This window comes from Drosophila hydei, unplaced genomic scaffold (assembly GCF_003285905.1).
Source record: "Drosophila hydei strain 15085-1641.00,03,60 unplaced genomic scaffold, DhydRS2 tig00008116-arrow-pilon, whole genome shotgun sequence".
Classification (NCBI taxonomy): Eukaryota; Metazoa; Arthropoda; class Insecta; order Diptera; family Drosophilidae; genus Drosophila; species Drosophila hydei.
The window spans coordinates 2,240,156-2,263,710 of NW_022045829.1; the positions used below are offsets into that span (position 1 = coordinate 2,240,156).

Sequence of the window (23,555 nt, forward strand, 5' to 3'; positions counted from 1 at the left end):
GACAGTACGCCTGGTTTTCTTATAGTTCCACATATTTCAGCTTTAACTTGCAGCTATCACTCGATAGTTCTCATTTATCGATATCGATAAGTTTTGAAAATATTTGCCAAAAATACAATTAATTGCTCTCTAAGCAGGCAGCTTATCCACAGTTTCCTTACAGCTTATATATTGCTAACTTTACGTTCTTAACTTTAACTGAAATCCAAGCGACTCGCACGTAACATGAGCAACAACAACAACAACAACAACAACTACAGCTAGTTACTGTATAATGTTAACTCGACTGCTTCATGGACAGTTTGATTATCATTACCCAAAAAACGAGAACTTCGCATCGATGAACTGCATCAGCAGCAGCAGCAGGAGCAGCAGCAGCAGGAGCAACAGCAAACACAAAAGCTAAGGACAGCACAGCACCCCACACAGGACAATTCACTGATGGGTTGTTTTCTCTGCTTCTTGGCTCTTTTTTTATCCTGTGCCATGTCCATCAAGAGGTTGTCTGAACTGGCAGCAAGGTTTGTCTAGAGAATAGCCATAGAGCACACACTTGGGCCAAGTCAAGTCTGAGAGCTGAGTGCTGAAAAGTTGAAATGCGACGCCCCATCATCAGTAACAGTAACAGCAGCAGCAGCAGCAGCAGCAACAACAACAACAACGTTATTATCATCGTCATCATGGGCATCAATGGGTATTCGGCGGCTGGCGAGTTGTTCAGCTGCTGTGGCCAAGAAAGCCAGCGAAGCAAATTGTTTTTAATTAAAAGTAAACAATATCAATTCATTCGACAGTTATCCAGTTATGCTGCTGACAAGGCTCCTAGCCTTAGCTGCAGCTCCTACAGCCACACCTACACACCAGCTCCTTTCTGGCCAGCATTGTTTGCCAGGGATTAAGAGAGCACAAGAAACACACAATCTGTACGTGAGCGTCCGGCTTGACATGACCTGTCTATACCTATATATCAATATCTATATTTATATCTATATATATATATATATATATATATATATATAAATATAGATATTGATATATATCAATATCTATATTTATATCTATATATATATATATATATATATATATATATAAATATAGATATTGATATAGATATTGATATATATATATTTATATATATATATATATATATATATATATATACATATATTTATATAGCAGCCAGCAGTTTTTGACCATTATTAATTGTCTTGGTTGAACGCTTAATGTTGCAGCTAACGGTATTCTTCTCGTGTTTACCCCTCGCTCATAAGTTTTCCCTCTCATAAAGTTTTCTTTTGCAACTGTTTTCCAATTTTAATCTCAATCGCGATCAGTCGTTCGACCTGTAAAGACGTGAATTCGAACAGCCTTCGCTTAAGCTCTACTGCTGCAGAGTTCTAAAAATAGAACTTTGCGGTGCATTCTTCAACGCAACAGCAACAAAAACCGCACACGCAGCGTTTTCTTATCGCTTGCTTCCGCGTAACTCAATTGCTTTAATTGCAATTTACGAAATTTCGTCGCTTGGCGCGAGTGCGCCTGCACTCAAAAGCACAATCCGCGATGACATCTAATGTCAATGACCGCGCTACAGCTGTAAAGGTAAATGCAGAAATGCAAGCCCAGCTTAACGTTGTGATGGCAAATAGGCAAGCCTCCATCATGCCAATAAACTCAAAAATAGATATCGCCTCCGTGCAAGGCATCACTAACAACAAAAACACGAAACGTAAACAGCCAAATTCACCAAAAACCATCAAGAAAAGGCTCATCTTCGACGAACCAAGCACCAGCAATGCAGCATTAATATCAGAAAATCGATTTTCACTGCTCGTAGAAGAAGATGAAGACTACAGCGAATCACCTGTAGCTCCAGAAGCCCCAGTATTGACCGACCAGCAAACTACACCGAAACCTCGTCCGCCCCCCATATGGTGTCCAAACATCAAGTCTGTGGCCCTACTTCAACAGATAATAGATAAAGTAATTGATGCTAAATCATACGTAATTAAGCCAAAGAAGAATAACATAGGTGTATTAACCCAATGCAGTGAGGACTATCGCAGAGTTATAGACCACTTTACTAAGCTGGAATTGGAGTTCCACTGCTACCAGCTTAAGGAGGACAAACCATATAGAGTCGTGTTCAAAGGGCTTCACTCCAGCACTGATACAACACTAATTAAAAAGGAATTGGAAACCAAAGGCCACACAATTACAAATGTGCACAACCCACTGAGCCGTATGGACAAAACACCGCTAAATATATTTTTTGTTGACGTGGCTCAGGCCCCCAACAACAAAGAAATTTTGGACATTCGAGTTGTCTGCAGGCAACGCTGCACAGTGGAACTGCCAAGAAGATACAACGACCTGACACAATGCCATCGCTGTCAAGAATTTGGACACACACAACGCTACTGCCACAAAGCTCCCAGGTGTGTGCGTTGCGCCGGGAAACACGCATCCAAAGACTGCACCCGCGAAAAGGACCAGGCACCAACTTGTGTGCACTGTGAGTTACAGCACCCAGCCAACTATAAGGGCTGCCAAGTATACAAGCGGTTGCGCAAATTGCAATCCCCAGCACAAAAAAGGAGTCCCACACAAACACCGTCTACGGGTCCGAGTACTGCTTCCGAAATTACAAGGCCCCGGAGCATTACCCAAGCCACGAGCTTTGCAACGCCTATTAGTGGTGTTTCTTACGCACAGGCCGCTAGAGGTGGACCGTCAAATAAGAATACCACAAGTGACACTTTGTTCACTGAAATGCTTCAGCAACAACAACGTCAGTTTGACGCAATTAATGCCGAGCTCAAAGCGATGCGAGAAGTACAATCCCAACAAGCAACCATGCTAAACAGTTTAATGGCCATCATAACCAAGCTTGCCTACAAATAATGGCTTTACGTGTGGGTATCTGGAACGCCAATGGCCTGAGAAACAAGACTCAGGAACTGGCTGCGTTTCTCTCACAAGAAAACATAGATATAATGTTAATAACAGAAACTCATGAGTGCCCCACTACACAAATTTTCGGATACGAACACTATCAGGCTCATGGTGAAGGAGCAAACTGCTTTGGTGGATCCTCAATCCTCATACGAGCAACAATACCGCATACACCTTTACTGTCAATTTGCAACGCAACAATGCAGGTCTCAGCCATCACCCTGCCTACGTCTATTGGAGCGATCGAAGTTGCGTCAATTTATCTTCCGCCAAACACTGGTCTGTGTGATCATCACATGGAACAGGTTCTAGGCCAAAGGTTGAATAAGACCCTCATCGGCGGCGACTGGAATGGATGGCACCCATTTTGGGGAAGCAATAGTGCGAATCGTCGCGGAGAAGTCATATTTGAGGCGATTCAAAACTTACAATTCAGCATATTGGCGACTGGAGCCCCCACCCGTTACCCAATTAATGGACACAGGCCCTCGGCAATCGACTTCGCTGTCTACAAAGGCATCTGTGACCGGCAATTGACCATTGAAGAATCCTTGGACCTATCCTCTGACCACCTGCCACTAATAGTCACAATCCACGCGCAGCCACAGCCCTTGCCCATTAGGAAACAACTACTGCCAGCAGGATCAGATTTAGGAGTCTTTAGGCGCGAGCTCCATTACTCTTTGCACATAGAAATGGAACTTAACACTCCTGAAGACGTGGACTACGCAGCAAACAAACTGCAGGAAGAAATAGTCAAAGCTGCGCACCAAGCCGCCCCACCATCTTGCCAAACAAGACAACAGTCTCCGTACAACATCCCCCTCACCTTGGAGGCCCAACACCTACTAATACACAAAAGATGGGCCAGGAGACGCTGGTTAAGATTACGCACGCCTGATGCCAAATCCACGTACAACGAAGCCACGAGGCATCTTAAAGCTGCTCTCGCCCTGCTTCAAAAGAGGTGTATCAGCGATGCGCTGGTACGAGCTGAATCGCCCACTGACGCAGAGTTTCAATTATGGAAATTTACAAGAAAGCTCAAACGGCAGCCAATACGTCGACATCCCATTCGGAGCATTTCTGGTTCCTGGCACATTGGTGACGAAGCTCAAGCTGAGGCTTTTGCAAACCACCTTCAAGACCAATTCACGCCGGTGATTACCGCAGAGGCCTCAGAAATCGAAGCAACAGAAGACATCGTTCTCTCGCCCCTCCCAGCTGAAGACCAGATAACTGGATGTACAAAAGAAGAGGTTCTTGAACACATCAGAAGAGTGAAGGCAAAAAAATCCCCTGGATATGATCTAATAAACGGCAGAGTCCTTAGAGCACTGCCTGACTCCACCATAGACTACATAACTATGGTGTACAACGCCATGCTCCGCATCCGGCACTTTCCAGCCTGCTGGAAGCGCGCCGTGATTGTGATGATTCCTAAGCCTGGCAAACCCGTGGGAGAAATTGAGTCGTACAGACCAATTAGCCTGTTGCCAGTACTCTCCAAAATATTCGAAAGAATATTTCTGGAACGAGTACTGACACATCTGGGACGCCAGGAGGCCATTCCAAACCATCAGTTTGGCTTCAGGAGACAGCATGGAACACCGGAACAGGTTCACAGAGTTGTGCACCATATCCTTGGAGCCTTTGAAGAAAAGATGTACTGCTCTGCCGTCTTTTTAGACATCAAACAGGCGTTTGATCGAGTTTGGCACCTGGGACTGCTGCAGAAAGTGAGGACCACCCTTCCAGCCCCATTTTTCGCGTTGCTATCCTCATACCTTATTGGAAGAACCTTCCAAGTGTCAAGGGGGCAAGCAGTATCCTTGACTAGACCAATTATGGCTGGAGTACCACAGGGTAGTGTTCTAGGCCCAACACTTTATACTTTATTCACAGGAGATATGCCAACTCCCGAGCCAAATATAGGAAGTACAGATGCAGTACTCATAGCGACCTATGCAGATGACACCGCCATCTTATCACGTCACGTATCTGCGCAAGAAGCTTCAGACTCACTACAAAAATATCTGGACTCTTTCGGACGCTGGGCAAAACGGTGGTGTATCACCATTAATGCACAAAAGTCTGTACATACTACCTTCGCCACTAGAAGAGGAGATTGCCCAAGCGTTGCATTGGGGCCCACTATTCCCAAAGCCTCAAAAGTAAAGTACCTTGGTATCACTCTTGACAGAAGGCTGACTTTTAAAGCGCACATAAGTCAAGTAACCTCAAAATGCAAAAGCAAGCTAAAAACCCTCGACTGGATGCTGAGAGCTTCAAGCAAGTTGTCTTACAGCAGCAAGGCCGCCATCTACAAGGCAATAGTTGTCCCAACCTTCGTATATGGTATCTCTCTATGGGGCTCCTCGGCGAAGACTACAAGGAACAAAATTCAGACCCTGCAGAATAAAGCACTACGCAGATGGACTGGAGCCAGCTGGTTTGTAAGAAACTCAGTCTTACATAGGGATTTAGCAATTCCCACAGTTGCTGAACTCATTGGGCGACACAGTTCAAGATACGCGGACAGACTTGCAGCGCATCCTAACCATCTCGCAAGCAACCTGGCTATAAACAACAATAGGCGAAGACTGAAGAGATTGCATCCTCTAGACAATATTAGAACTAATTAAGATAGTAGCTACAAGTGCAGAATAATTGGCATATCTGCCCTCCCATTAGTTAAGGTTTAGAGCTAAATGCGCTATAGAGTCTAAGACAATAAGCTGCAACAAAATAAAGATAAAAAAAAAAAAAAAAAAAAAAAAAAAAAAAAAAAAAAAAAAAAAATTTTAATCAAGCTACTTTTTTTGCTTGATTTGTTGCTTAACTTTGTTGCACTTTTAATTGGTCTGCAAAATTATGCAACTTTGTTTTATGATGTTTTATTTTATAGTAAATAAATATACAATAAATAATAATAATAAAAATAAATAATAAATAGATAACTGAATATAGACAATAGATCACAGAAAATAAATAATAAATAATAAATAGTAAATAATAAAATAAATGATGAATTAGTAAAATTAAAAATATTTTAAATATTTCTCGAAACTAATAAATCATAGATATTTATTCACACAATAAATACATGTTCCTCAATCCATTTGTTAGCCGTTAGTACTTGTAAAATACTAGCAGTAATTCTAACAAATTCAGAGCTAACAGGACTTCTTGACGAGTCGAGTTAACTCACCTTATAAGGCATAGGAAAAAGAAGAGCTCAAATAATATTTCTCATACGCAGCGTATGCTAACTGCACAGACTACAGAGGGCACAGATGGTAGGGGCGGGCGACTGTTGTGGTCCCTCATCATCATTATGAAATTTCGACTGCTGTGGTGGGCTGGTCTAGCCTGGTCTGGTGTGCTGCTCTTGTGTTTGTTGAAAGGAAATACATACGTGCGCATTCATTTCATTTCCGTTTTGTGTCAGCGACGAAGGACGTGGCGGATGGGGAGGGCGGGTCCGGGTGTTGCCATGACTATGTCTCAGTAGGTTCTCAACTCACTGTATGTGTGTGCGTGTGTGTGTCCAACTATTTATTTTTATGACATAATGTAGCTACAGTTGCGATTGTCAGACCTCCCTCGGCGCCCGCCCGTTGCCACTGCCACTGTGAATATTGCCATCTAAATATGTGAAAATTGCTCATTTGAAATGCTACCAGAGCAATATGTGAGGAGCATGGGCAACTTGGATGCTGAATGACGGGGCAGGGGGGAATGGCTAGGCAAATTGCCTGTCAGAAATTTTGTAGCCAATTTGTTTTTGTTTCGCTTTTTTTGTTCGCTTCGCCCGATGCTTATCGAAAGTGCTTTGACGCTGGAATTGTTGTGATAAATACAACATTTGAAAATTGTTGTTACTAAAAAATGAAATGTATGCTAAATATACTATTATGTTAAATTTATGCATAGTTGAAGGAGGAAAGTACCGAAAGACTTTAACATTTTTAGAGTTAAGTCAAAGTAGAAACTTATAGAAATATATAAAAAAAAAGGTTTATTTGAAGAAGAGAAACTTAACACTTGATTTCGCTTCTCTGACGAAATATGCAGTTGTAAAATGAGGCACTAAATAGCTGATATTCCACTTCCTCTTCATGACCTGTGCAATATTGCTCTAGCTTATTAACTTGACTTGGCACTAGAACGGGTTAATGCCACGATAGGGATGTCAATTACAAAAAAAATTCTAAAAATAATATACACAAATATTTTTAGTTATATTTACAATACTATCATGATTGCAGCGCATAAATTCATTTACTATCAGCTCTACAAGCTGAAATAATAATAGTAGAATAATATTATATGCATTATATATATTATGATTATATGCAAACTGAGCTAAGTCCTCTAATTGAATTTATTTGACTATTTCTCTTTAATGAATTCCAAGTCAAATAGAAAATGATGACAGATGAGCCTAAGTAATGGAAATTTTAAGCAGATCCTTGAAAGTGCCTCGGGCTCTATGCGAGCACCAGGAAAAGGTCCCAGGGCACAAAGCTGCTGCTAGTTTTGCCGCCTATCGCGCTCTGCCATTTTCTATTCTCTGCTCTCCTTTTATATGCTCGACAGCAAAATAATCGCTGGCCTTGCAACATACACTATGAATGGGCATTGTAAAGATTCAGTGGAACTTGTTCAATTTGAAAGAAAGATAAATCGATAACTATCGATAGCTAAGAACAGCATAATAAAATGATGATGTATTATTTATAAATCGGCTTCGAAAATGATGTAAGTATATAATTTTACCGGAGCGACAAATCGATAACTATCGATAAGTAACGATATTTTAGTACATAGAGAGTTGGTTGTGTGTACTATTTATATTATTATACCTTATATACTATACGAAAATACTATAAAACAAATCGATGACAAGAAAACGACTAAACGATAACAATCGATAACTAAGAATAGGCTCAGAAGACCTAAAAGAGCGACAAGGTTTTTAGACGTTGTGCTCTTTAATCGATATTCAGCATAATTTGTTTGTTTTTAATATTGATTTCATAAATAAAAGTTACTAATATTATCGATAGTATCGATAATTATATGGCCAATCAATAATTTGTTCCACCAAAAGTCAATTCTTTATCTTTGAGTAAGTCGTCTATAAAACCTCTTTAATTATTCTTCAACTTCATTTGCTAAGGTTATTCAGCAGTCGGCTTTGGGCAGCAAAATTCTTTCAATGTTTTTTATTTTGCTGTTTGTTAAACTGTTTTGGCTGCTTTGTATGCAACGTCTGCTATCAGTTGTTGCATTTGAAAAGACGAGTGCACTTTTGTGCCTCAACAAGCCCAAAAGTAACACTCGAGTCCGTGCTGCCTCCCAGGCGCCCACACAGCATCTAGCCCGCCAGAGCACCTGGGTATTATCAGCAAGAGACCAACGACTGTTTAAAAACGTTAAAATATGTAGCCATATATATATATATATGTATGTGTATACATATGTATAGCAACTGGGAATACTCCGAGTGTATATGAAATTGTAGGCTGCGTCAGCTTTAAGAGATGGCCTTTTGGCTTCGGCTACGGCTGCTGGCTTTGGTAATCTTCAGCTGATAGAACAACTTGTCGCTGGCTGACATTATGACAGGACCTGGTACTCGGTGGGTCGTCCGGGTACGCCTAACTAACTTCCTGAACATGGCCAGATGACTTGTATGTGCCTGCTGCAGCTCTTCAATCTATTGTCTAGCAGATACCCGTACACGTTGTCATTGGCATACTTCGCCGAAAAGGCAACATCTAACGTACAGCTGACAGCGGCGAAAGAGAGAGCCAGATAGAGAGGCCAGATAGAGACAGAGAGAGGGAGTGAAAGTGAGAGGCAGATAGAGCTGGGGCCATGTCAAGGCGCTAAAGATATACATAGATATGTCGTGGCCTGGTCTGCTCTTCTTTTTCAGTGTGAATGCGAGTGTATGTGTGTGTGTGTGTGTGTGCGTGGATCAATGGAAGTACGTGCCACTTGTTAACGCACAATGGAGTCTTTCACAACACTGATTGATGCCCCAGCAAGGACATTGAAAGGATGTTATGCAGTTTGGAGCATGCCACAAGCTCTGTTGTTGCCTCTCCACTTAGAAACCCTAAAACCTATTACTTAAATGAGTTAGTTCAATTGAGCTGTTGATAATAATCAAACATAAATCTCTTTTCAGTTAGCCAAATTGAATAAGCTAGAAATTTGTTATCTCAAGTTTAGGAAATTAAAACTTGTTTCCAATTAAATAATATTTAACTAGAAAACAGATATGATTTTCATATAATTTAATGATATATGAAATAAATCAGCTATCATTTAATTATTACCATTTTAAGCTTGACTCTGTTTTTATACGTATTCTAAGCTATAATTGAAAGTTTTTAGAATTTGATCTCATTGTTGACTTTAGCTTCTTCTTCTGGCTTACGTAAAAGCAAAAACATATTTTTATGCATTTAACATACATTTACACTGGCTAATATTTCTCTTTCATTTCATTTGCATTTAGAATCTCTCTCTCTCTCTCTCTCTCTCTCTCTCTTTCAATCTCTCTAGCTCTGTCGACCCTCACAGCTAGGCGTCAGTTTACAACACTTTTTGGCAAATGTTTGTTAAATATTGACAGAGCTATTATGCAGCGTGTACAAATTAATAGCAATAGCTGGGTAAACAACACACACACACACACACAAAACACACACACAGCACACACACATTTAGACACTCACACACATTAGCACATTGAGCGAATGCCTTTCAGTTCTAGCAAAATCTCTTGAATGCTGTTTGCATGTTTGTACGTGTCTTTGTTGGCAAATTAACACACACTCACTCTCGCACACACACACACTCGCACACACATACATCAACGCATTTATAGACACATGCAGGAGTCCTATATAAACATATACACAGGTTAGACAAACAAAAAGCGTTGCCTACCTTTGCGGCCAGCGTATTTATTTACGCTTTTCAACTGGCTTACCATGTACAGACCGTAAGGGAGAGAGGGAGAGAGACAGCGGGAGGGAGGGAGGTAGGCGGTGTGTTGCCTGTCTATATATGATATTTGGTAGTTGTGCAAACATAAGTGAAACAGCTGCAACTAGCTTGCGTTTTTAATATTATGAATAAGCTAAATGCTTGATAGAAAACAAGTAATCGATAAATATCGATTCTTAACATTACATTTGCACACATTTTAGCTATGAGCAGAGCTTGATGTTTTCAAATAAGAATCTTGTTAAAAAAAATAAAAGCAATGATACTTATTATCGAGGCGTACATAAAATCGGCTCTGTTATAAAATCGATAAATATAAATTTTGGAATTAGTATTTGAGTAAATCTCTGAGTTAGTCCGGGCAAAATGTTTTCATGCGGGAATTTTATTTACTATGTACATGTATAGTTAGAAGACCAGAAGTATCGCTGCTTACAGTTGCCTATGCTCGCTTAAAGAATCGATAAATATCAATTTGGAAATTGGTATTTGAGCAAATGTCAGAGTTAGTCAAAGCAAGATGTTTTCAAATGTGAATTTGACTTACTATAAGCATGTTTAGAGGGAAAAATTATAAATACCAAGTGGTTTAATGGTCTCTATGCGCATGTATTATCGATAAAAATCCATTTGAGTATATCTTAGAGCTTATCAAGGCTAGGCATATTAAATTAAATGCTTATAGTATTCCAAACTTAATTTAATTTAAGATGTTTAGCTGCAATTTATTATTGTCTCAATAAATTTCCCTTTTCGCATTTCTTTTGTTTAATATCAAAATCCGTTTTCCAATTAAAATCTATATTTCAGTTTTCTACTTTCAATTTCGTGTTTCGTCTACTTGATGTGGCGCACCTTCAGCCAAGCTTTCACACTAATTAGCAACATTTCCGAAGGCAGTTTTAAACTTGGCTGCAATCCTTTCACTTTTCAGCATTTCCAGTTTTTGCATTTTCTATTTGAAGCCATGGCACGGATAACATAACCTTAAAAAATGGAAAAGAAATCCACGTGGCAGGCGTCAGCTAATTAAGCGCGTTGAAAAGAAGCCAAGCTAATGGAATGGGGTTATCCTCTGACCCGGTTGGTGGGGGCCAGTGGGTCGACTTGATAGGTTGAAGTTAGTTGACGCTGGAATTTTGTGCCAGCTGCCGGCTAATGAAGTTACCACAAAGTGAAAGGCATCCAGACTACCTACTACGTTCCAGGCGCTAATTAATTAGCGCCTTTTTTATTTCATCTGTTTTTATTATTATTTTTCATTTCTATTTTTTCTTTTCTCTCGTTTCGAGCACAAGTTTATTTAATGTCGGCCACTGGCTAATGAGCCGCGAGAGCATCAAGTAGGTCACGAATTTGGCATCTTTCGGATATTATGAAGAGCACATGGAATGTAAATAAATAAATTATGGGTGGGTGTTATTCGGCTTAGCTTTAAGATGGCATATTTCTAATTTCAACTTGTGCTTATTTTAGAGTTGTAAATGTAAAAGTTGATTGAAAGTGGCAAATGTGTCAAATAACTATATAGATGAGCCTAGTGTATGCTGCTTAATCTAAGTGGTAAACAAGCTGCTGTCAATCAGGTAGTTAATCTTTCTGTTAATTAGACAATTAATCAGTCAGCCAATCGGGTAAGCAATTAGTAAGTCAATTAATCTGCTCTTTATCCAGTTAATCAACCGGTCAGTCAGACAGTCAGTGAGCCAGTCATTTATCATATTAGACAGCCAATCAGTCAGCCAATCAACCACTCAATCAGGTAATCAATCTGTTACATAATCAGTCAGCTTATAAAGCAGTCAGTCAGTCAATCAACCAGCAATTAATCAGTTAGTCAATCAATCAGCATATAAAACGGACAGGCCCTCGATCAGTTAATCAATCAACCAGCCTGTCAGCCTGTCAGTCAATCGGATCGTCAATCAACAGTCAATGCAGCCAATTGACAGAGAAATTAAACTTAATTAATCTGTCTATCTGTCAATTAATCAGCCTATCAATCAAGCCGATTATCAATCATTAATCAATCTATAATAAGCAGTCAGACAATTCATCAATCATCAGCAAATAATCAATCTGTCACTTAGCCAATTATACATTAGTCAATCAGCCAGTCAGTCAGCCAATCAATCAACATTCAATGAGCAGTCAATCAGCAATAAATCAATTTAACATTAGAGTGTAAGCATTAATGTGTCTAGTAGTAAGCATTTAAAGAAATCAATCAGTCAATCATTACATCAGTTAGTTAGAAAGTCAGTTTATTAGTGAATCTCTGTTATTCAGTCATTAAGTCACTGAAGCTAATCCAAGAAGTCACTGATGCACTCAGTCCGTCACTGCGACGTCTTAAGTCAGTCATCAGGTCAGTCAATCAAGTTCAAGCCGTCAGTGAATCATTCAGCACTAGAGTTTTGCTTATGCTCGTAAATATTTCGCATTTTAACTCGAGTTTATTTTGTTATTTAGCATAAATAAGCGTCAGCTGTGCATTTAAATTGTTCTCAGTATTTAGGCTTTATATAACGAATATTTTCGATTTATTTAGTTGCTGGTCCAAAATGGAAGCAAATTGTTTACCTGTTATCAAAATCAATAACCGAGCTGCAAATGCAAATGCAAATTTATGCACATATATTTATGTGCCAAGCGAAATTATTGTGAAATAAAATATACTATCTAAAACAATAAGCAACATGAGCCAAACAATAAACTTTTGCCAGCGACTGTTCCTACTGTGTTTTTTCCTTCAGTTTGCCAGGCGCAGCTGCTACAGCAACAGGAGCAGGTATTACAACACCTTGGCTAAAAGTTTTTGGTTTTCTCAAGCTCTTCTTATTGTTGTTGTGGCTGCAGTTGGTGTTCAGTTTTGTTTGCTTGTCAATGCAGAACAACAACAGCAAAAGCTGAGCAACAGCGGCTGCCTTAGCAGTCGAGCGACTGATAATACTAGTCGCCATTGCTTAATGAAATCAAATTGTAAAGCAATTTGCATTTTATAACAAAACAAAACAAAAAAAACTTTTTTGTTTTTCTGTTAAAGTAAGAGAAGAACAATTTGGTTGACTGTTTGGTTTGACAGCAGCTGTTAAGTTATGAACATTTTGAAGTTCTGACAGAAGCGGAAAAAGGCACAGTTGATTGAGCATTCTGAGAGACATTTAGAATATGAAAGCAAATTTTAGCTTACAAATACAAATACAGAGCTACGTCAAGAGATAAACGAAGCAGCTCTTAGTTGACTTGAGATCTTATAGAAACAAAGATTGCTGCAGAGCAGAGCAGGCATTGTAATAGAATGAGATGTTTTTTTAATTAAGAGCAACTTGTTTAATAGATTTAAGCTATGGGAGACTTATATATTGTAAAGATAATGAGACCAGTCTCCCTGTTTTCTCTTTCTATTCTCTAACTACTTTCTCCATTTGTTCTTACAACGCATCGGGTCGATCATGCCAGGCCGACGGCGCTCGTAGTTCGAACACAATTTGGAAATCGTTTTTGAATGCTACTCAGAAAGTGTCTAAATTAACTAATAATATATTTATATATATACTATTTAATATAATTTTTTTATATTGCATTTGCATGGACGAAGCTATATGAAAAATCTTGAAAGGTAAAAAGTATATATGGTCAAATAAATTCTCCATCAGATTATCGGCTTATTGACAAACAAGTTGAAGATTCTTTCTACAATGGCTGAACAAATGACAAATCTTATTGACTATTTCAACAGTTAAACAACTCAAAGTTAAACTTAAAGAGCTGCTGAAATATAGTTATATAAAATATTATACGGAATAAAGGAAAAGAAATTAGAGATTAGCTAGTATTATTAGATATTATTCATATTTATAGTAAATGATGTACTTGGCCATTATTTTCTATAAATGTATACTAAATAATGCAACCTACAAACTTTTGTTCCATATTATATTTTATATAACTAAATAATAGTATTTTTCCAAAAATTTTAATTTAATTTAATTTAATTTTAACCTCCTATCGACTAATTTTCCAAAAATTACCACAGGACGCAGTCTTACAATTAAGTAGAATACTCTAGATTACATTTCAAAGTCAATTTAGCAAAAGTTTATCAGAGAATCTGAGAAAATTTCGATTTAAAATAAAACAAATATAAATTGAATAGTTTTCGTATCATTTAAATGAAATAAATTTATTTAGAAGAGATTTTCGTGCTGGAATTTGAAACTATTAAAGTCGGCAACAATTGAAATTGATGTTTATTTGGCTATTCAAATATTTGTAATTAAACAAAAAATAAAGAAAACAAACAGTTTTTGCCAAAATCAAATGCTCTGAAAATCTCTGCAACAAAAGGCCCAGCAAATTCTTGAGATGCGTGAAAAAGCAACTAAAAGTTAACCTTGTGGATAACAGCACAAAGGCAGCACTTAGCAATAGGATGCCTACTACACACACAAACAGACACATATACACACAGACACATATATACACAGACACATATACACACACATATACACTTGCAATTATACGCACGCAAACACAATGCACAACAGATTGAAGTTAAGCTCTAAGCTGAAATCTTGATAACAAAGTAAATAATACAAATTCTCGCAATTTTTCTGTAATTAACACATCCCCTAACAAAACAGATGGCAAAAGGAGCGCACACACAGCGACGTGTGCTGTGGTGTGGGTGTATTAGTGCTGAGTGAATGGCTGACAGCATTGCGTGCTGCAGGCATGAAACGAGAAGCCTGTTTCACAGGTGCTCGTGTTGAGGGTTGCCAGCAGCGCTCACAATTTACAACTCAGACAAAAGTGTTGTCAGCTCGCATTTTTATGAGCCATATATATATATATACATGTGTGTGTGTGTGAAAGGACATGCAACCTGTGTTTGTTTATGAGCTCATGTCAAGTTTAAGTGCAGGCTTCCCACCTCCGGCTCCCCTCGTACTCAAATGCCAAATTGGCACGTCACTTGCATTGTCTTTTGTTGTGCGTGCGTGTGCAGGTGAGTGTCGGTGTGTGCAGGTGTGCGTTTAGTGTTTACAATTTGTCAGCCATACAAAAGGCGTGAAAAAGGAACAGCGTAAGGCAGCGTGTTAATCATGTAAAAAGCAATTAAATCCAAGCACAGCACGTGCTCTCGCTCGCTCCATTGTGTCCAACAATAACAATAACTACTACAACAACAACAGCAGCTACAGCAACAAATATGATAATAATAATTTCATTATATAAATTGAATATTGATTGATGAATGCGCTCAACATTTGTGACATTTATTCATGTTATTCATGTCTGCATTCATGCGTTAAGTTCCATAAATTAATTGCCATAAAAATATGACAACGACAGAGTCTTGTCTATCGTAATAAATGTGACAGGAAAGAAAAATGCCACGCCCACAAAAACAGACCCAGCAACACAACTAACAGAATGTATACAGATCAGACATGTATGTGTGTCAAGTGAAAGTTTATGTGCACTGAGAGAAATTAATTGGAATATTTTTGTTGATGCGCAGCTGACATAACTTTGACAGTTGGATTTTGATATGTTTTAAGAGTGTTTTAAGAAAGTTACTCAAATAGATAGAATTTATTTTTCTATGTTGACACAAAGGAATATGGCTTAATTTTGTAATAATTAAATAAGAATTGAATATCAGAAACTATTGAAGTTCAGAATGCTATAATTTAAAGCAAATATTGCTGCGTTTACTCTGCATATACGAACATTACATAACTTTTTTAAGCATTTCTTCGAGTGTATTTCTTGGAGTTTCCTCTCAAATTTCCTGCTTTGCATTTGGGTTTTCCACTTGTGATTTTAAAAAATATTACCAAATGCAGATATTTGCATGTAACTTGTAAGGCTCATCAATAAATTCGATGAAAATAAATTAAAAATTAATTCTTTTCCAGTTAAAGAATTTTTTAAAATATTTCATGAGCTTCATTTGCTTTAAAAACCTGATTATATATTAGGTTTGCATGAAATATTATTATTATATTATTATTATTATTATTATTATTATTATTTTTATTAATATTATTAGTATGGCAATTATTTTTATAATTATTATTATTTTTATTATTAGTATTATTATTATTATAAATATTAAATATTTAACTTATTTTTTTAATTTATCCCCAATATTTTTATCAATTTGTAAATGAATTAATATAATTAATTTTTATTCATATATCACTGATATTTTTAGGGAAACTTTTTTATTAATTTAATATTAATAACAATAAATTTTTTTGCATATATCACTGTCATTTTTTATCAAATTATAATAGTCTAAAAAATAATAATAATTTCATTAAAATAATTCAAATTTATTGGCATTTCTCACTGATATTTTTATCAAATTATGTTTATCAAATTATTTTTATCAAATTAATTATAATTTTTCTATAAAAATATTACATAGAAATGGGTAGATTAACTAACAAGTTTTCATATTTATGCAATATTATTTATTGATTATTAAACTGTCTCTTTCTCTCATTCTCTCTCTGTCTCGCTCTTCCTTTCTTAAGCTTTCTTGCGTATCATCAATTTGGCGCTTAGATTTATTTGCCCTTTGGCATTTGCAGTTGAATTTTCGCTTTTGCTCTGTTTTATTGTCTTTGCTTTGGCTGCCTATTCGCTTTTAATTGTCTTTGTATTCTGGAATTTTTATTGTTGTTGTTGTCGTTGTTGTTGTAGCATTCCTTTCGCTTTGCTTTGGTTTTCATTGGTTTTTCGTGGCGCGTAAATAAATTTCATATCATGACATTTATTACTGACCCTTAAGCTTGGCCAGCCCACAACAAGGCCCACACTCTATATATTTGTCTGTGTGTGCCTGTATGTGTGTGTGAGCAAGCAGATTATGCCGCTTACCCCTCAGAATCTGGCAGGATCTGCATGCGGCTGTTGGTTACAATTTTCATTTAAGATTTGTTTTGTTCGCTTTGTTTTTCCTTTGCTTTTTTTGCACTTCTTTGGCATCGCATTTTGATTTATTTTAGCACTCAATGTGGGCTGCATGTGGGCGTGGCATGCAAAAAAAAAAAGAATAAGGAGGAGGCAACAATAAGCTGGCATAAATGTGACTGTGAATGCGAATGTGATTGTGAATGAATGCCAAGATGAAGATTAAATGTAAGTGGACGACACAGAAAACAATTGTTGTTAATTTACGCGCCGAGCGCGGCATAAGAAATTAATGAAAATGATGAAAGGAAAATGGCAAATGGCGACTGAAGAAAATAGGTAAAACAGAGAAGAGAATTGTGAAAAATGTGCTCGCAGGCTGCGAGGCTCCTTTAAAGTTAACTTGACTGTGAAATAAGCTGAGCAAACAGCGAGCGCATTGTCTTTGTCCAGTTTGCATAATTTATTTATATTTTCATCTTCGGATACACTTGGCCACGCCACGCCCACCCCTCTCGCTCGCTGTCTGTCTTTCAGCGGCAGTTAATAGCCAAGAAAATGCCAACAATTCCGCCTGAACAAATAATTACAGGGCTTAATAACAAATTTAATATTGTTCGGGCCAAGGACGAGTCGAGGCCTCTGTCTTGCTTCTCTTTTTCATTTTTCTTTTTTTTTTGGTATTTATTTATTTTTTAACTGCTTGTTGCCTGAGCCTTTAACCCTTTGTTGGCGCTCTCAACTGTTGATTTTCTGCTCATACGTTTTATGCGTTTTAATGAGTCTGTTTGCCATTGCCCGCTCATGTTTGCGCTTCAATAACAATGAGCATGTCCTGGCACTGTCAGCCACTCGCATCCTTATGCCTTATGCACTGACCCTTACACACACAGAGAGACTCACATTCCTGCCTGCTGTGTCCTTAGAGCTGTTGGCCTTGCAATTAGCTGTTGCTCTCTACAAAATTTCCATTTTCATCTTGTGCTTCCTTTGTCATGTGCAAACTCTTCAGAATTACTAAACAACTGTTGTAATATGAGAAATGTTTCTTTAGCTAATTGCGTTCAAGTTCCTGAGCACTCGCAAAGATAGAACTCCAAAAATCTCTTACAAAATAATTGAAATAAATCTGAATACTAAGGAATGATATTTAAAAACGAATTTATTCTAGAAAAATATTTCAAAAAATTGAATTGAATTCAATTTAAATGCATTTTTCTTGAATAGCCTAAGAACTACAATTTTTTTCAAAGTCTTCAAGGAATTTATAAATATATAAAATTTATATAATTTATATAATGGTACATTTAGAGCAGCGAAGTCTCTTCAAAGAATATTTCTTCATTATAATTATTTATTTTATTTATATATTTAAAATATTAAATAAATTGTAATAGTATGCCTTTATTTTTTCAAGTGTAGTCCAATAATATAAACGACAAATATTATTAATTCTAGGGAAGTTTTTCAAGTATTTTGTATATTAACTAAGAGAAGCTCTGAAACAGTGCGAAAAAAAGTCGTGAATAGTCGAAGAAATTCTCAATTGAATTTAATTCAGAGAAATCAAATCAAATTTTGAATGCCAACAGCTTGCATAGTTTTTTCTATCAGTATTAAAACCAATTGGATCTGGAGTATTTCAAAATTTGTTGCTGCAAAAATTGAAATCTTTGAATACCGTCCAAATTTTTATATTTTGCTAAATTGGCTGGATATAAAAAGTTCTTAATTAACTATATAACTCAGCGGCTAAGCCATGGGTAAGCTTCAGTGATGCTGTATGAGTGTGTTATTTCATCGCCGACTGTATTACAGAGGATTGGGCCGTTAAATTGGACCCGCCGCTGTTTGTGCCTTGTGATCTCGACGAGTTTCGCGACCCAACCAAGAAGATAGCAGGGGCACCTGCTTGCGAGGAAGTGGATAAACTAAGCGCTCAGGATGAGATCAGTGTATCGAGTATTATCTCTGCACTGATTCGGCCGATCGAACCGTCCGACGATCAGTATAAAGAATGCAATTGGAACATCGACCCTAAGCAGTTTATGCCGGTCAAAAATGCCGTGATCTTCAAGGAATCGCTATACATCTCGAAGCTGCGCAATACCAACTGCAAGCTGAGCGAGAATTTGAAGATCTTCTTTGAGCGGGAATTGATTAAGATTGGAAAGTTCTGTCTAAATGTAGAGGAGGCTTTCGATGGCTACGTCATCTATAGCAGCAGCAAAATGAAGAAGGGCAAAGGCATTATCCAATGCGGACATCAGCTCAAGGGCAAATATGACGATCAGTTTCTGTTGATCTGTGAGAAACGCTCTGAGACGGATCGCATCGATCATGCGATGGTGGAAAAGACGCTCGAGGTGCGAAATCACGCGGACTTATACCTAACGGCCATACGCGAGACCAAGATCAATGAGGAATCGCAAAAGTTCAAGGCAACGATCAACATCAAGGACCGTGATCACACCTTCGTGCTCGACGGCGGCATCCAGCTGCTCATGCGCCATCTCGTCTGCCATAATTTTGTCGGCACGTTCGAGTACTACACGATGAATCTGTATGGACGCGTGCTACGCTGCAATCTGCTCATACACAGGGATCGCAAGTTGGTGCGCATTTTCTACCGCACCTACAAGAACGCCGTCCACATCATAACTCAGCAGTGCTTCAATGACGAGTTGCAGGATGTGGCCGAAACATTTATGACGCCCGAGGGTCACATCATTCTACACTATTGGCGAGGCTACAATTATTTGCTGCACGCAGTCTGCGCGCCACCCAAAAACAAGGAACACATTTTGCCCAAACTGGAGCTGATGTGGCGACAGGATCCCGTGCTGTCGCGCAAATTTCGTGAACTGAAGGCGTTGAACTATGAGAACACTACAAAATATCTCGAGTACCACTCCGAATTGGCTGACTTTATGCAGGACTATGTCCTAAATGTGCTGCGCTACAAGCCCTCCAATGTGCTCGAGTTTTCCATTCTGTTCTTTCAAAATATGGGGAGCAGCTAACTATGACCCAAGGGCGACTTAACCTAATGCAAATTCCTGAAACTGGATTGATTCTTGGCCAGCGAGTCAACAACTATGGAGCTTTGCTGGCCTGGCAACTGTTGCCCCACACAATTTGTATAACCTAAGCAACCTGTCGCATTGTTTACAGCTCTCAAATAGAATGTTATGAAAATTGTCAGTTACATATCGAGTTTGGTGTTGAGTTTAACGAACAACTTTAAGATAAAGTGTAAAAAATAGTTGAGTCGGTTTTATTTTTGATTTTCCACTAGCTAAGCCCATCTCGAAATGGCGTGCTGCAAGGAGAAGGATCTCTATGATGGCGGCGGCGACTGTGTCAATCAGCCAATTGATTTGCATCCGACCTCTGCGTGCCCCGCGCCCTTGATCTGTCCGCCTCCACCCGAATTGGGGCCCATACGCAGACGCAAATGGGAGCCCATGACCGTGGGCATTGTGCCACCCACCGAGGACGAACAGCGTGAGTTGCAGGAGTATCTGAAGAAGGTGGTGGACGAGCCGGCACAGGCGCATCATCAGGTGCAGCAAGATCTGCAGGCGGCAGTTGATAACCAACAGCAGCAGTTGCTGGACATCAAGCAGGAGCAGGCCAAAGCGGCGCCGATCAAAACGGAGGAGACGCAGTTTGCAGTGAGTCATAGAGCGAATATGCCCAGTGAAAACAATTATCTCTCTTTCTCTTTGTCTCTTCACACAGCGCTCCATTAATCCCGATGCAGATAATCTTCAAAATCCGCCCTGCTATCTGCCGCAGCCTGGCGACGATTTGCCTCAAAAGGACTCGATGACACCGATGGGTCCTATAGGTCCTTGGGCTACGGGCAAAGTCGATTGGAGCCCCATGGGCGGTCTGACGGGCACTCGGCCAGTTGTCGATCGATATTCGATAACACGCTTCAGCGCGAACGAATGGCGCACCAGAAATCAACAGACCGTTCAACATGTCAACTCTGTGCTGGACAAGGCCGATAAGTACGTGCTGTGGGATCTACTTAGATCATTGATCTATCGTTCCTACTATTCTCCTCTTCACATTTGTTGATCTTCATTGCATTCTTGGCTTCTTTTCCTATTTCATAATGTCTTGTGGCTCTTTATCTTCTCTCTCAACCTTCTCTCTATCTGAACCTCTCTCTCTATCTCAACCTCTCTCTCTGAACTTCTCTCTCCATTAACCTCTCTCTTCATTAACCTCTTTCTCGCCCTTTACCTCTCTCTCTTTCTAACAAACCCTATCTCCTCTTCTTCCCACTTCACCCTACACAGAAACCACTTCAGCACAATCACCGAGTACCAGCGTCTCACTGCCATGGTCAATAAGACACAGAATGAGACAACAGAGAAGCTGAGGCAACGCGCTCAGGTGATCTGCAAGTGGAAGAGCACACTGGAGAATGCGATCAAGGCCATGACGGATGAGATCTTTATGGTGGACGAGGAGCGCAATAGGCTGCGCCGAGCGCTGGTCGTGCTCGGTGTGCCCGAGTCTATTGTTAAGGAATGCATCGAGAAGCGTTGCGGTCGGCCGGACACGGAGCTGGTGCGCGACCAAACGGAGGAGGAGCTGGTCAATGAGCTGTCGCTGATAGCCGAAATCAGGAGAAACTTGCAAAAGACCATGCAGGACTTTGTGACACAGCAAATGGAGAATCGCGCAGCCAAGCAGCGACTGGAGCTGGACTGGAGCGATAAGCTGGAGTCCTACGAAATGGACACCATCAATGTGGGCTTGGACAATAGATCACGTACAATTATGTTCCAAATGGGCGCAGTTCGCCAGCCGATTGAGCAGTCTTCGGAACAGTATTGGGAGCACTTCAGTCTGGAGACATTGAACGAGTGCGAGAAGTGCCGCCAGAGATCGGCTGACCTGCGCAGCACACTCAACGCAACTCTGCTGAATGGTGCCCGGGACATACGCACCCAGGCGGATGTCGTGGAGAAGTCCTTCACGTTGCGCATCAATTGCACCCAGGAGGCAGTGCAGCGCTTCGAGAATGATCTACATAACGTGCTGCAGAATTTGGCGGACACGGAGTTGCGCATTGAACAGCTTCACGAACGCATTCGCGCGTTCGACCTGGCCATGAAAGTCGCCCAGACGCGCATGCACAATCGCAGCTTCAGGCCGAATGTGGAGAACTGCCGCGATGTCGCCCAGCAGCGTCTTATCGACGAGGTGCACACCATTCAGAGCAGCACCACGGCCATGCTGCACGAGCTCGCCTCCACCGAAGAGACAAAGGAAGCACTCGTCGGCGTGCGCCATACCTTGGAGCGCGAAATCATGCTGAAGCGACGCACCCTGTTCGTGGACAGAGAACGCTGCATGCTTCTGCGTTCGCATTACCCATCGGCCGATGCTCTGATCGGCAAAGATGCTTTCTAAGATATATACAATTTTATACAGATCCATTATCGGATCATTACATTATTCTAAATTGATTGTCCAAAATCTTAAGTCTGAAACGAGTGTATGTGTCGCTTGAGTCAGTAAAATTGTCAAATAAATGAGTAAGAAAACAGTAAAAATTATTTTAGCTAATGCTAGAGCGAGCGGAAAGTGGAGCTTCAGTCTCATCGTGCTCTTTGCCTGAAGCTGTTGGCTGAGCTCTTATAGATTGTTGCTTTGTAATTCCCAACAAGTTTTTGGAATAGCTCACAATACACGCAGCTTTCTTTAGTACTCAAAGTATATCTTGAGCTAAAGAAATTATTGATCAATAGTCAGCTCATTTTTTATTTTCTATCAGAGCTTTTACCTATATATGCCCATAAATATAAGCTAGTATACCAGCTGCATATTACTTTCATCAATAAGTATTTAAAAACCTACTAAAGCTGTAAGCCACAAGACAAGCTCCTTGACCTTATTCGAGTCGTTTGGCTCAAATTCTTTGTCAATAACCCAAAAAGCTGACAGCATTTCCTTATTTTCAGGCTGGGCACACGTGCAAAGCTGTTGTGCCCTGACCTTGCCCACGCAATAACCCAAATCTATAGATTTGCCTAACAAGCGGCACGGGCAACGGCTGCTGTTGCAGCTTGCAACACACACGTGGCACGATAATAAATCTTGGCCAGCAAATGTTTTGCACGTATGCGGAAGCAACACACAGCAAAATGTATAAAAAAGAAAAGAAAATAGAGAAATAGACAAAAGTCGACAGGACAGGAGACAAAGGACAGAGGACAGACGACGGAGGAACTGAAGACAAGTATGTGACGTGTGCTTTGACTTGGGTTAGTTTGCCTGTCCGTCGCGACGGCCGCAGCACGTGGCGTGTGTGTAGCGTGTGCGAGTGTCATATGACCTAAGCAGGCCTCAAATTCTTGCTGTACAAATAATCGAGGAAAATATTTTGAAAAGTCAACACACAAAATATGTTCAATATGTTGTCAAGAGAGATGTCGAAAAACTTTTACTGCCTTTCACATTCAGTCTTCTTGGCAATTTTAAATTGTGAAATTTACTTTCTTGTTGTTTGATTTGCGTTTAATTTATTGCTGGCTCTCTGTCTAAATACTATAAGCGACAGTTGTACTGTCAAAATGTGTGTGGCTCAATCCCTTAAAGTTCTTGCAGCTGCACAC

The 23,555-nt window shown here is 39.5% G+C and overlaps 2 protein-coding genes across 2 annotated transcripts; both read left to right on the forward strand.

The window, feature by feature from the left end:
- The first annotated feature begins 18,392 nt into the window (after positions 1-18,392).
- LOC111596198 lies at positions 18,393-20,122 on the forward strand. Its single transcript, XM_023310309.2, has 2 exons — positions 18,393-18,677; positions 18,733-20,122. Exons 1-2 carry the CDS (start codon positions 18,674-18,676, stop codon positions 19,935-19,937), a joined length of 1,209 nt encoding a protein of 402 aa, XP_023166077.1. The 5' UTR covers positions 18,393-18,673; the 3' UTR covers positions 19,938-20,122.
- Positions 20,123-20,209: 87 nt separating this feature from the next.
- Positions 20,210-22,486, forward strand: LOC111596197 (tektin-4). The gene is made up of 3 exons (XM_023310308.2): positions 20,210-20,591; positions 20,659-20,933; positions 21,228-22,486. The coding sequence occupies exons 1-3, from the start codon at positions 20,229-20,231 to the stop codon at positions 22,348-22,350; spliced, it is 1,761 nt and encodes a 586-aa protein (XP_023166076.1). The 5' UTR covers positions 20,210-20,228; the 3' UTR covers positions 22,351-22,486.
- Positions 22,487-23,555: the final 1,069 nt, after the last annotated feature.